At 38.9% G+C, this 13,981-nt stretch overlaps 1 protein-coding gene across 8 annotated transcripts in view; it reads right to left on the reverse strand.

Annotated features, from left to right (window-relative positions):
* Positions 1-13,407, reverse strand: part of LOC123987228 (SLIT-ROBO Rho GTPase-activating protein 3-like) — a 37,285-nt gene extending 23,878 nt beyond the window's left edge. For 2 of the 8 annotated variants that reach the window (XR_006829068.1, XM_046075929.1), the window contains exons 1-2: positions 8,193-8,652; positions 1,557-1,752 (exon numbers count right to left, since the gene is read on the reverse strand). Coding sequence is in view for 5 of the 8 variants with exons in the window: in XM_046075929.1 (XP_045931885.1) it covers positions 1,557-1,752; positions 8,193-8,259 (263 nt within the window). In the remaining 3 variants the exon portion in view is untranslated. Of the gene's footprint in view, positions 1-1,332; positions 1,354-1,556; positions 1,753-8,192; positions 8,654-13,282 lie in introns of those variants that run through there. The other 6 variants (XM_046075924.1, XM_046075926.1, XR_006829067.1 and 3 more) reach the window with 5 other exon arrangements.
* Positions 13,408-13,981: the final 574 nt, after the last annotated feature.

The following is a 13,981-nucleotide window of genomic DNA, read 5'->3' on the forward strand; positions in this document are numbered from 1 at the left end:
AAGGTCTCTGCATCATAAAGTAGACTGCACCAGCCAGCTTGCCTACAGTGAAACACATACTGCATCTATTAGCTATTGTAAAACACGCTGGATATAAATTGTCTTTTCGAAAAGCTTTGTAGTTGCATGTTCTCTTATAATAACATTTTCACTGCAGCCGATCTGTTACAGAAGACTTTATAAATGTTCCTTGACACTCGCCTGCCAGTCCCTTTATTAGATCTGACACCAGAAATGAAAATCCGAAAGGGATCACAGATAAGACAGAAGGGTGCTGCTCATTGGTTTGGGTATGTAAAAAAAATAATAATAAAAGGAAAATTAAAAGGGAGAGAGAGAGAGTCAGCTCAGAAACTCCAGATGAGAAGACCGTGTTGGATTATTAATGTTAGAGACTAAGTCAACCCATTGTAGTCTGGGAGTATGAATCTAGCCTTTGACAGAGAGAGAGAATGATGACCATTTAATGTGACGGGGGAGAATCTAGGACAGCAGGGTGTACAGAGAAGTCATGCAATGTGAGTCTCTTGCAGGGGTCTCCCTTTGAGGGAATGCTCCATTTATCAATTTCCCAGTGATGGGAGATCTCCACCATGATTACTCTTTATGTCCAATTGACCGGAGAGACTGAAAGAGAGACGGAAAGACCTCTGACTGACACAGCCAGGTCACGTGTGCATCTGCTGATGTATCAATTATACTATCCATACTGAAGTGCTTTATAAGGCAAGTTTGATTTCCTGCCAATTAAACACAGTGGGTATTAGAAAAGTGTAGATTTTAATTTAAGAAATTAAACTTAACTCAACATCCTCTTATCAGGAGCTTCCAAAACTTCTGGCAGCCTTAATTGGTCTATTTCCAATGCGAAGAGCAAACTTTTACGCCTAAGATTTTAATTGGACATACTCCAGTTTATTCATATTATCTCAGATCATTCATCTCCTCTTATTTCTGGCCACTGATTCAAATAAACCACAAGGACACGGGCAGCATATATAGTCAGAAAATTATCTAAAAGTCACAGCGAGCTGCAGGCTGGTCAGAGCATCTGAGCAGCAATTCCTTCACATGCTGCAGGGTATGTTTGTTTCATGACCACAGATCTCCCTTACACAAACATTTACAACAATTTAAGTTGATGTGAGTGAAAAAAGCCCATTTTGTTTCTTTCTTCAGACCTCTAACTGAAGCTTTAATTTATTTTTAGTGTCCACTGTAAAAATATGAGTATTTGGGTAGCAGCCTAGCGTGAAGTTGTTGAATGGAAAGAAATGACAGCCACACAGAAAAGCCGGGGCGGTGTTGGGGGGGATGGATAAAGAGTCTGACCTAGTTGGGAGAAGCACAGCAGCCTGAGGCCACAAGTTTCCTTGGCCCTGGTGTCATTTCAGGTCATTTCGTCTGCTTTTATCCCTCCTCTCCTTTTTGTTGCTTATCCCCTCTCTCTGTGCCGTGCCAGTGATCAGTATGAAATATGTAACAGTTATTTATCAGTCAAACAAATTCGATACAGACATTCCAGTACTTAGCAGACAGACAGCAGTCAGACTCACTTGAAGTGCTGGTGCTCTCTGGAGGTGCGGATCTTGGCAGAGTAGCGCTCGGCCAGTTTGTCCAGGCCTCTGGAGTACTCGAGCTGGAGCTCTGCCTTTCGACGGAAGAACTCCTGCAGGTCCTGCAGCAGCTGCAGCCGGGACTCGGACTGCTGTTCCAGACATCGGAACTGCTCCACCAGCTGGTTACGGATCTCTGCATATCAAAAAGGTAGACCATCTTCAGAATAAAGAGCCTCTCTGAAGGAGTGGGCTTATATGTTGGCAGGCCTCACTTCTGCCTGCCAAACATTGTTGCAGGTCAGCATTTAACCCACAATCCTTCAGCAGTGGACTGAATGCAGATATAATGTAGTAAATAAATACACACGTGAGGATACAGTCAAGCACAAGCACTAATAAAATAACAAAGTCATCATAATTGGATAAAACTGGATGTCAACATGTATTTGTCTGCTGTGTGTGTGTGTGTGTGTGTCTAAATGCTGGGGTAGCACACGTGCATATGAGATGCATGTCTGATGATTGCAGCAGACAGCACGGAAAATATAAAATAGGTCAGCTTCTCAAAATGCATTGTGCTGAGCGAGCCTTCAGAGAAGTTTTTTCTTGAAAAAACAAATTGCAGGCATTCTTTCGATTACAAGATGCCTGTGGTTTTCTGCTTATGAGGTTTGGAAGCTCACTGCTCCTATTCATAGTCTGAGAATGAGGGAAAATTTTGTTTTGGTCTAAATTTTGAAACAAAATCAGTTAGTATAGTATTTACAAATACTTTGAAAATGTAATGCTTTACATTGTAACAATGCATTGTAATGCAAATTAACAATATATCACTTTGGGAAAATACAGTAGTCCACATTTGTAGGACACTTGGCATGCTATATGTTCAGGCATTGTTGTCCACGTGTTCAAGTTAGGTTAAGTTAACGATGATTTACCTTTATGCTGTGCTGAATATTACACTGCTGTAGCTTGTGTGTTAACAGTATAATTCATCTAGGTTTTCCAAAACGACCAGGAATACACATCTACAGACTCCCCGCTGGGCAGCTTGTATTGGTAGTTTTCTGTTCCTATTCCTAAACACCTCTGGAATTTCAGGTGATAAAAACATCCACTGGAGTAATAACATTGCTTTTATGGTCTTACATCAACATTGAAAAGGAATACAAATAACATTTTATTTCATCCATATACTGTTTACTACAAGGCTGTCATAAATCATGTGGCTAAGTGGCAGCTGAATGTGTGGCTGCAGGCAAACCGTAAAGCATATCCGAGCCTATAGGGCTGAGTGATATGGTTGACCATTATCTGGTTTGATATTGAAAGATATTTTCCAAAATATCTAGTGTGTGTGTGTGTGTGTGTGTGTGTGTGTGTGTGTGTGTGTGTGTGTGTGTGTGTGTGTCTGAAATAATCAAACTGAAAGCAATAAATGCATGGTTATTCACTAAAAAGGTCAAACTTTTCATTTGTATTAAACAAAAACTTCAATAAATCATTGTGTTGGTTTTTAAATCACAGACAGCTCAAAATCTGAACAACTGAGATTTATAAACACCATAAGACAATATCTTCACAACAGCTGAAAGTCAAATTAAATGACTGCCTAGCCTTTCAAGAACCCCAACACTGTGACAGATCTCACAGAGAGGAAGTTAGTGCAGATGCACCATGCTAAACTGACCTACTGGTTCGCCCACATCTGTAGATTACACACACACACACACACACACACACACACACACACACACACACACACACACACACACACACACACACGGAATAAACAAAGCTTCTCTCTCTTCAAGACAATAAGAAGCAGTTGCTCAACATTGAGATGGCTGAAGATTCCATTATGACAGACTGTTTCAACCATGCACATGATTGCTGTGCATTGAGATTTATCAATGGAAAAGATGGCCCAGCGGAAGAAAAGCCCCTTTGTTCACTTGTAAATGCTGTTTCTGTATCTAGAATAAAGGATTTCAAAAATGCCACCCCCATCGTGTGCGAGTGTGTGAGTGAAAATGTGAATGAAAGAGCATGGACGTGAAAGTAAATATGTAGTCCCATGCAGTTTGGAAACGTACCCCTCATGGTACCCATAGTTGCCCAGTTGCCTGGTTACATGCCTCTGGGGGCATCTCAATGAGAGCAGGCCAGTTCCCTGTTCTGACAGCCGCAGCAGTCAGTCTGTTTAGCATAATGGCCAAGGACAAGGGCAACTTTCTCTGCTTTGAAATACTCAATAAACAGCCTGTGCTGATGAACGAGGCAGCAATCAAGTTCAAAATAGAAAGAAATGTCACTGTGATGTACTCCTATGCTAAAATAGATCACTGAGTAACACAATTTGTTGGCCTGTGTGACTTTAATCATTTTCAATTATAGGGTGACTGTGTAAAAGAAGGAGCAGACAATTTACTGAGCAAACCTAAATAGATTTAACTGGCTAATTTTATGAGTAAGACATCAAATACACAAATGATATTTGCATTCACTCTCCTGTGAGCATGTTATTTTTAGAACGTAAACTGTAGGGACGGTGCAATGCTGCACTACATTCGATGAATGATTCAAGCCGTTGCAGAGAATGCCTAATTACGAGGAAGCTGAGTTCAAGTGAATAATATACCAAGAAGTAAGTCTCAGAAGCTAAATGCAGTCTCACATGTTAATGACACAATAGAACAGGTGTTCTTTAGTGAAATACAGTCATATGCTAAACCAGGTTTGTGGAAATTTCACTAATAGGACTCGACCCATTTGTAATGTTTATTTTTGTTCCAACCCATATGGTTAACATCCTGGTGTGTTCTGGTGAGGCAGTGTGAGCATAAATGAATTGCTTCCAGAGACTTGAGGGCGAAATTAAAGCAGAGTAATATTAAGAAAAGAACACCTACTTAAGTCACCGATCTGGTTGTGATTGAGCAGTGGGATGTTGATGCACAACACAGTATGATACAGATCATGTTTGCATAGAACCAAAAATCACACCACCCAAATACAGAATTGTTTAGTCATGTGTGAGTTCTGTCTGAAGGTTTTTGCCATAGAAAGTACCTGCCCGAGCTCAGTTGTTATGAAGCCTTTCACGCTCTCTTTTACCTTGAAATTCAAACACAGTATTATGTAGTCGCTACATGTCTGGATCTCAAACACATCATGTAATGAAATTGGGGGAAACGATTGGTCACTGCTGCCTTGCAGGGTTGCCAGTTAGGCTCCTGTACCGCTGCAACAGAGAGCACCAAAAATCACGTAGTGAGGAGTCCTTGTCACCACGGTGGCCTGCTCAAATTAGCCAAGCACTGCTATTGCAATGGCCAGTAGCAGTCTCCGGGGCTGTGTCTGCAGTTAGCCATGCGTGGCTAGTCACATGTGGCTTAACCCAGACTGACACATTGACATAATTTGGTACAAATCAAGGCTGTGTTCTGTGAACACTTGTCTTCTGAATGCAGTAATGGCTATGGTATGCATTTACAGTCATTTTGCTTGAGTTCACCTCTCTCTCTCTTTGTGCAACCACCACAACAGATCTAGATTGCAGTGGCCAGAAGTCCAAGCAGTTTTCACTTTAAACCTGATATGTGTGGGTATGTATCTGTCAACACAACAACAGACAGTGTTTCATACCTGTTATCATGACACTGGAAACAAAGATATTGTTTCACTATCCTAACACAGCCCTGGCATTTCAAGACAGTATTAGTCCAAGAATTCTGTCTTTGTTATGTATACAAAACAAAGGGGTGTGTCTACATGCTGCTCACGGTATGCAGTGACAATGGTGGCACTATTAGTGCCTATAGTGAGATACTACTTTGTGACTGTCAGATTGTCACCAAACCAGTATAAACTGTTTAAACCTCTACAAGAAACCTATTATAAATGTTATATTACATGTCTTTTCTATTTAAATGTTTTACAGACCGAAATCTATGTAAAGTCAATGTTGCGCAAATTCCAATTTGCCACACATTCACTTAGCAACAGCAAACCTTACAATAAATGCTTTACAATATAGCCTGTTAGAGCAATGTGTGCATAAGACTAAAATGGCTAGGCTCCAAACAGATCAAATGGCATTAAAAGATAATATGGCCTACAGCTAGAAGTATAGTATGATGCATGATGAAGGGTATATCCTCATTTCCTCATGTTCTGCTATCAGGATCAGCAGGAAGCTTACAGATACCTCAGGCTGGTCAACTACAATCTTTAGAAGGAAAACTGTAAGCTTAATTCAAACACTGCAACACTGCTGAAGACAAATGATGTTTTCATCACAAACAAAAGAAATATAATTTTAGCTGCTGATTGTTAGTAAATGATGACTTTATGTTATGATAAAAAGCTGTATCTCCTGTTCATGAGTGATTTTTCAGTCATCAAAGACTCAGGTATGGCATGTGACAATAGCCACACATACAGGCCCAGACCTGTATAGCTTTGAGCGCAAAATACACACACTAGCATACCAACAATCATTGTTCAAATGTGACTTAGACTCCACTGTTTGCTGAAAAGTGGCATGTTGAAAAATACCGCAAAGTGCATTAGGTTTGTGCCTGATTAAACTGCTGTGTAGTCAGCAACTCAGCATTATTGGAGGCCGGTGTCAGTGTCAGAGTAAAGCCCCCACAGCTCCAAACTGATCTAAGCCCAGTTTGCAAATGAGCTTAAGATGTCAGCTTAAAAGCTTTTCCTGAAAGTGAGACGGGGGACGGAACTGTGATGACTCTCTCACAGCCACAAAGATGGTGAGGAGACCAGAGAGAGTGAGAGTGTGAAACAGAGAGGGAGTGAAGGAGTCAAACAAATAGACAGACAGACAAAGAAAGTGACAGAGAGAAAGTAAACCACACTTCTGCAAAATGCTTATCACTCTCTTCATTTCAAACACATGCTGACAAGCTTTGGTCATTTAAAAAAATACTGAGGTCTAAATTAAGTCTGTGAAAGGAAATTTCGACTTTGGTAAAATATTTACATAGACAACCCAATGACTTCACCAATATTGCCTTCAGTAGCATCGGCCAAACTTGAGGCTTCAAAACGGCAGTCCAGAAACCAATGGGTGAATGCACCTGATGACTACATCCACTTCTTTCATACAGTCTATGCCAAGATTAGAGGATTGATACCACTCCTGTATGTTCAACATGAAGTCACAAGCAGCAGGCAGTTAGCTTAGCTTAGCAGAAACATTAACAGAAGGAAACAGCTAGCTTGGCTCTGCCCAAAGTCAACAACAGTGGCCTACCAGTGCCTTGAAAATCACATATTAAAATAGGTTATATGTCTTGTTTGGCAAGTCTGTACAAAAAAGTGGAAAAACAACAAGTTGTGGTTTTACAGGAGGTTATGTGTGGGACTATTTCTTGGCTGTATAGAGTGACCTCCTGAAGTCAAGAAAAAATGGAATGTTTTCCCTTTCTTTCAGCTAACTGCAGCTTCATATAGCTAATAGATATTTGAGAGGAGGTAATCTTTTCCTCTTTTTTTCCCCCTTTTAGATGTAAAGTATGTTGAAATTACCTTAAGCGTGAATTGTGCCATATAGATAAATGTTCAGTGTCGGCAAGGATACCAATAGTCTAACTGAAGTAGTAGCCTATACGAAAAGCAGAGTTATCAATATGGTAACTTATCCTAGAAGAAAGCCTATGCTCTGTGTCCTTGTGAATAAAACCTGACACATAACACCAAGTAGAACCACAAGGTGATGCACAGAAGAGTCAGAGTTCAGTATGCTTTAAGTTGTCCATAAGAGGGTGAGAAGACAACCCACTTATATACATCCTGTCTGTTCCAATACAGTGCCTTCCTGACTCTCTTCTCACTCTCTCGGTGGTTTATCCAGTCACATATTTAGCAGCAGACAGTAAAATCCTTTCATGCTTCATAATTCATACAGACAGCATACATTATTTATGGACTTTCTTAACTGTTTGCTGTGTGATCTTCTCAAGCATTCCCTCTCCCTCCTGATAATACATTTTGTCCTGGAGTGTCAGGAAAATACCAATTGCTCACCATATTGTATTAAAAAAACCGATTATCACAATATCATTTCATGTAAATTCTAATATTTTTATTAATGTATTATTTTTTTCTAAAGAAGAAGTTGTAAATACTCAGATCTCTCCAAGTGTCTTGTATGAGTTAAGGCGTTGCATTACCTCCAGTCTAATGGAAAGATTGTCCAAGGTTAATTGGTACATTCCCTTGCTGGGTGTGCAGCATAAGGACTTACTCACAGAAATGCCTGCCATACGTTGAAACAAACACTCAAGCTCCAGCAGCATACATGGCCACACATGCAGGGCCAGGTATGTTGCAGTGCCCAGAGAAACCGGCTCAGCCAAGTTCCATCCTAATTATTGAATCACTATCCAAGTAATAGCCTTACCCCAAAATGGTCAGAGTTAAAATGACATCACTCTGAGACCTTTTCCAAAAAGAGATATGTTAAAAATAAATTATTGCCATCTGTTACTACACAATATGTCCCACCCCTCAGCACTGCATACTGAAAGCCCTAACCTTGTGGTTAAGTTACGCAATAGTGCCTTCACACACAGAGTAACAAAACGATCAGGCCTGCATGTTACCAACCTTTCACTTGGGTCTCATATTCGGCAATAATCTCTTTGTCCTTCTTGACTTTCGCATGCGATGACATTTTGGGCAGAACGGATTGTGCAATCCTCGGGCAGGAATCAGCGTATCGGTTGCCACAATGCAGCGTTTGCGCGTCTGCAGTCCTCTCCAAGATAGTTAAGCAACAATCAGATGCGAATCATCGCCCGCTTGACACAACTTCGGAGATTAAACGCACTGGAAGCTCCGCGGGGCTGCTGCGCTGCGTTCAAGACGACGTCGACCTAAACGTGCATACTGATCTCTGTCCCTGACCACTCCTCTTCACCAGTGCTCGTCAGTGAATCGGGAAACAATTCACTGCTGATGTACATTTCATAAAGCCTGGAGTGCAGCTCTGAAAGGAACAGCTATGGCAACCTCAGCGATAACAACGCAGAGCCCCTTCTGCACAACACTATGCACTCTGCCCTTTCTCTCTCTCTCTCTCTCTCTCTCTCTCTCGCTCTCTCTGCAAGTTCAAGGCTGCTGCAGAAAAGGCTGAATGGATGTGAAAGTCAATGTGAGACTCCTCCCCTAGCCCCCTCCCACCTTCACCACTTCTCAGTGAAAAGAGTGAACTGATATGCAGATCTTTGCCAACAACACATAGGTTGTAGTCCACAGCTGAAATTGATTGTTTGGGATCAGGATATGATAATTCTGTTTCCAGGACATCAACAGTAACACATACTGAAGCTGAGCAGAGGGATATAGTTGTCCAACAAGTTCAGCCAATTTTTTCTTTAAATTCAAATGTTGGCTTCTGTTATAACATAGGCCTACCTATACATCCTCATCCCCAACAGTTGTGTGACACAGAAAATGGATGAAATACTGGCATCTTCATATTATTATGCAAATAAAAATACAGGCATTATAGTGTTTTTGGAAGAAATTTTTACTGATTTGTTGTTGGAAACATCATCTCGTGAAATCTGTATGACCACAACTCAAAAGTAGGAAAATGTGTAATTATGAAAAAGATAAGATCTTTGTCTCATAATTAAAGTATTATTTATTTGGACCTGTAGGCACTTGAAAAGAGCAGTATAGATTCAAAATGTGTTACAAGTGACCACACAGTGCCAGACTAATACAACTTGGGCTGTACCCCATGATTATGGCCATTGTTATTAATCTGAAGGTGATGAGTTTTATATTACTCATAAAATCACCTAATAATCAAGATTATACAGGAAACTAAAATGTTAGGAAATATACCCTCAAACAACAATTTGGTTTTTAAAAGCAAAAATGAACATTTTATTGTTGACCCTGCCCTTCTTGGGTGTGAATGAGACAACTAACTTTCATCACAGAAACAGAACCTTATTTCTGAGTGGGAGAAACTGATGTCTTACAAATGACCTGTGTTGCCACTGAAACCATTATTCACTGCACAGTTGCAACATTTTGCTAAATATGACGAAGCATGTCCCCAGAGGAAGTCAGCATGGCTCAATGTGTCAGACTGCCCTGCTCTTTCCCTCTCAGGGCTCGGCACAGTCTTCTGACAAATACTGTCAAATAACTTCCTGTGACTTTTCAAGTGCAGTAGTGTGCTATACATATTTCTTTGATCTTACAGCTACTCAAACTGTGGTTTTGTTCCAATGCAATGTATAGGATAGGGATTATTGAGCACTTTCTATTTGAGCCTATCTGTGTTAAGAGTGCATTTTGAACTGTGTCAAGACATCCCGGTCTGCTGTTGCACTCAATTCGCAGGAAATCTGTGGGCTACTGTCAGTCTGTGACAACTGTTCCCGCTGGGAGAGAGCCCAGGACAGGTTTGCAGGGGAATCGTTCAGTTCTCACCAATCTCGACTTCCACTTCTAATTTCCTGAGCAAATGTTACTCATCAATCCCTGGCCTCAGAGTGAGCCTGATAAAAGTTGGGGTGGGTTTGAAAATAATGTGAAAAAGCTGTGTCTAACTGGGCCATGGAAACTTTAACACCATCCACTTATAGGCCTTTATGGGAGGAATGATCATCACATGATCCACGTAGTAAAGATCAGGAGGCTAATAAAGATCCTTTGTAAATGTAAGAATTACAGCAGTCTTTATGGTGGCGTTATTCAAGATTATGCCTACTGTTCACTATGTCGTGTTATAATTTAAGCATAAACAGCTTTACACCAATTTACTTGTTTATTAGGCTATTTAATCATTAACCAAAATAGTATAAATGTTTATACTGAATGCTAATGTTTTATATAACATCATTTACACTGTAGCATTATTATACTGAATAGAATCAGATTATAAATCTGTCCTTAATGAACTGATAAATCAAGTGTATATTTCTGAGTTTAAAAAATATATAAATACAATATTATTTTTGTTGATGGAGATGGAGATTATGTGGTAGCGATCCAGGTTAAACTGTTGAGCACTTAACTGCTTTTATTTTCTAATCATCCAACAGTAATGAATTTGACACTCTGGGAGTTATGTCCATTGAGAAAGTGATTAGTAGCGATATGCTGTTGGTCTTAAACGAACATGTGTATATGTTATGGTTCAAAACACCAGACATTAAAAAGTAAATGTTTTGAGACAAACAGTTGCGTGTACCCCATTTTCCTGTGTGTGACATTATATGTGATGTTTATTTATACGATAGACTGTTTGTTTAAAGTAATTTGGTTTCCAGGGCACCACACCCACCTTTTATGAAACAAGCAGTTTAGGGTAATTAACATAATAACACTATTCGGCCCCAATTGGCTAGCAGTATAGCTGGTCCCGTCCCTTCCCTTGGGAGATGTCTAAAGACATAAGCCTGATTCATATACATGAATATGATATATATATACATATATATATATATATATATATATACATATATACATGTATATATGTATATATATACACATACATACATATATACATACATATACACACATATATATATATATATATCACTTTTTGTAACATCACACTTAAGGACCATTTTTGGAAATCCATTTATCACATAGACAAAATCCACACAACATGGGTATAGAGTATGACTCTTTACTTAATACTGTAGCGTATAGTTTCATTCTGCTACAGGTAAATTATGAACTGCATTATACTATTCATTCAAATTTTCTTGACAAACTTTGATGGTACGTGTAAGGTGCTCCAGTTATTTTACTGTTTTATAGTGTCAGTTCTAATGCAATTTTGACATTGGAAACAATAAAAAAAATGCACTGATATAAAGACTGTTACTGATTACTGTTGTCAATATCTGCATTTCCAGATGAGATGTGCCTAGTTCATGGTAAAATGCTGTGATAAACTGTCTTCAAAGCCATGCAAACACACACTTCTGTTCCTTACTTCTGTTTGAATTAAAAGTAACTGAAGTAGTGGCCTATCACATGTTTGGATATCTGATAGTATGGTAATTATAATATTGGTCTTATCGGTTCTGTCAAAAACATGATAACATTATGAAATCAAATTAACTGCCTACCTGTACAGCACACTGATTTCAGACAGCATTAAAGCTTTTTCTGCTAATGCAGTGTTGAAAGTTTGGCTGGCGAAAAATTTTATTGCCAGCCACTACTAGCCTTGTGGTAAATGTCATGACACCACATGGTGTGCATTCATGAGAGGCTTAAATGTTGTTATATATGTACATTTAAAATTACTAACAAATAACTTTCCAACATTGATTTTGTGGTAACAGGGTTGACACAATGAGCTTGTCCCCCTCCGTGAGACATTAGGAACTCAAATAAAAATCCGTAAAAGGAGGTGACAATTACTTGTCTTTTATAATAAACTTCATAAAAAGGCAAGTGATGTCACTTCCTGGAAATTATGCAACTTTTGGAACAGTCCATTAGCTTTGAAGGGGTGTTTTCATTAAAAGTAACGATTTTGACAACAATGGAGACCTGACTAAATTGTTGTTTTTTGCAATATTTTACACATATTAAGAATAAAATCCATTCATGAATAATGAAACAACATTTGAGGCGTTATATAGGTTTAAGTTTTTGTATGATAGTTGACTTTTTTGGCCTCAATAGCTAGTAGAAGTAGAAAAATAATACTGAGGGACAGGCCATTTTCAAAATTTCTGTAAGATGCTTTGCACAAAAATGTGATTAAAATCCTTTAAAAACAAAAGATCTTACATTATGAGACATATTATGGAATCTAAATTATAAAATATTTTATTTGTTTTATGGTTTATTAAGATTTAGAGAGCTTTCTTTTCCAGAGGGACACAAAATGGCAGGTTTTCGTATAATGACCTATATACAGTCTATGATAATGACCCATATATATAATTTTGAAGCTTTCAGTTTATTTTGTGTGTGAATTTTGTGTTGCCATGGCATCTGAAAATAGCAAGGCCATTATCTTCCACAAGCTTGAAGCACCTCTGACCTCTCATTTGCACTTTGTCTTTATTGCATTTTACACATTTTGTCAATTGTCTTTATAGAATTGTGTTGTCCAGTATTTTGTTTAATATAAATTAGTGTTATTGTAAAACACGGCATTCAGCTCGGACAAGCTAGGTTTTACGTGTTTACAATGTTAAGTGACAGGAATGTTGCATGATCCAATTTGTGCACACTGCAGTAAATGTTTGCTGTAGGAACTGAAGTTTCCGGTTGTTGTTGCTAGATTTTTTACATACAGTCTATGATTTTAACACTAGCTGCAAGCTAGCGGCTAGGTATGTTGAAAACCCCTGAAAATACCAATTTAATGCCAACGAAGCAATATCGGAAAGTCTTCGTTTTCACTTAATTTGTCAACGGTCGATGACACTCTCATTTACAAACAAAACAAGGTCCACGTGTGTCTAATAAGTGAACTTTATGGTTTTGCATGTTAAAAAAAATACTGCCTCGTCTTTGACATCACGTAAGTATAGTTATGGGTATAACAAAATGTTTACGAGCATACTTAATGCGCATTATTGATGCGTAGCCTTGATATGGCCCGCCGCATTGACGTTAACGTTACTCTGGTGTGACGAGGACTTTGTTTTGGGCTGTTGAGCTGTATGAATGTCATTTGTAGTAAGAAATTGTAGACTCACTTCATTTCAGTGTCCACTCCTCAACTTTTCTCCAGCCGCTGACAGGTGAGGATCCTGTAAGTGCGTGACTACCCTCTGCTGGTAAGGTGCAAGCACCAAGCATTTTTAACAGTAGCCTATGTAGGCCTACTGTACAGTATACGTGTGTGTGTGTGTGTGTGTGTGTGTGTGTGTGTGTGTGGATATGTAGGCCTGTATGTGTACATGCGTACATATATACACACACATATTGTTTTATAAGAATTATATGTATTTAATGCTATTAGCAATTTTATGTTCACCTTTGATTATAATGTACATTGATAAAATTTGTTGTATAATTGTTGTTGTCAACTTTGTCATCCTGATTGTTCATACAGTAATTGTACAATGTTGGTCTACTCTTTATACATGACATCTATTATTACATGTCTGTCTGTCCTTACCATTTGTTCGCATTAAGGTATGACCAACAAGTCATTCATTCACTCACTCACTAGTAAGGATATTGATAGCATCACAGTCTCGCATATGGGCATAAACAAAACTAAATCTAGAGACAGCTGCTCAGGAATTTGGCCAAATCATTAGTTTCAGTGTGGAAGACAGCGTCATAGATACTTGTGCCTGTGACTGTCAGGAAGAGGCCTTAGGGAGGTAAAAATAGACTTAGATTTCACAATGTCAGTGGGAAATTGATGATGGAATGATGTCAACATA

This window comes from Micropterus dolomieu, linkage group LG18, assembly GCF_021292245.1.
Source record: "Micropterus dolomieu isolate WLL.071019.BEF.003 ecotype Adirondacks linkage group LG18, ASM2129224v1, whole genome shotgun sequence".
NCBI lineage: Eukaryota > Metazoa > Chordata > Actinopteri > Centrarchiformes > Centrarchidae > Micropterus > Micropterus dolomieu.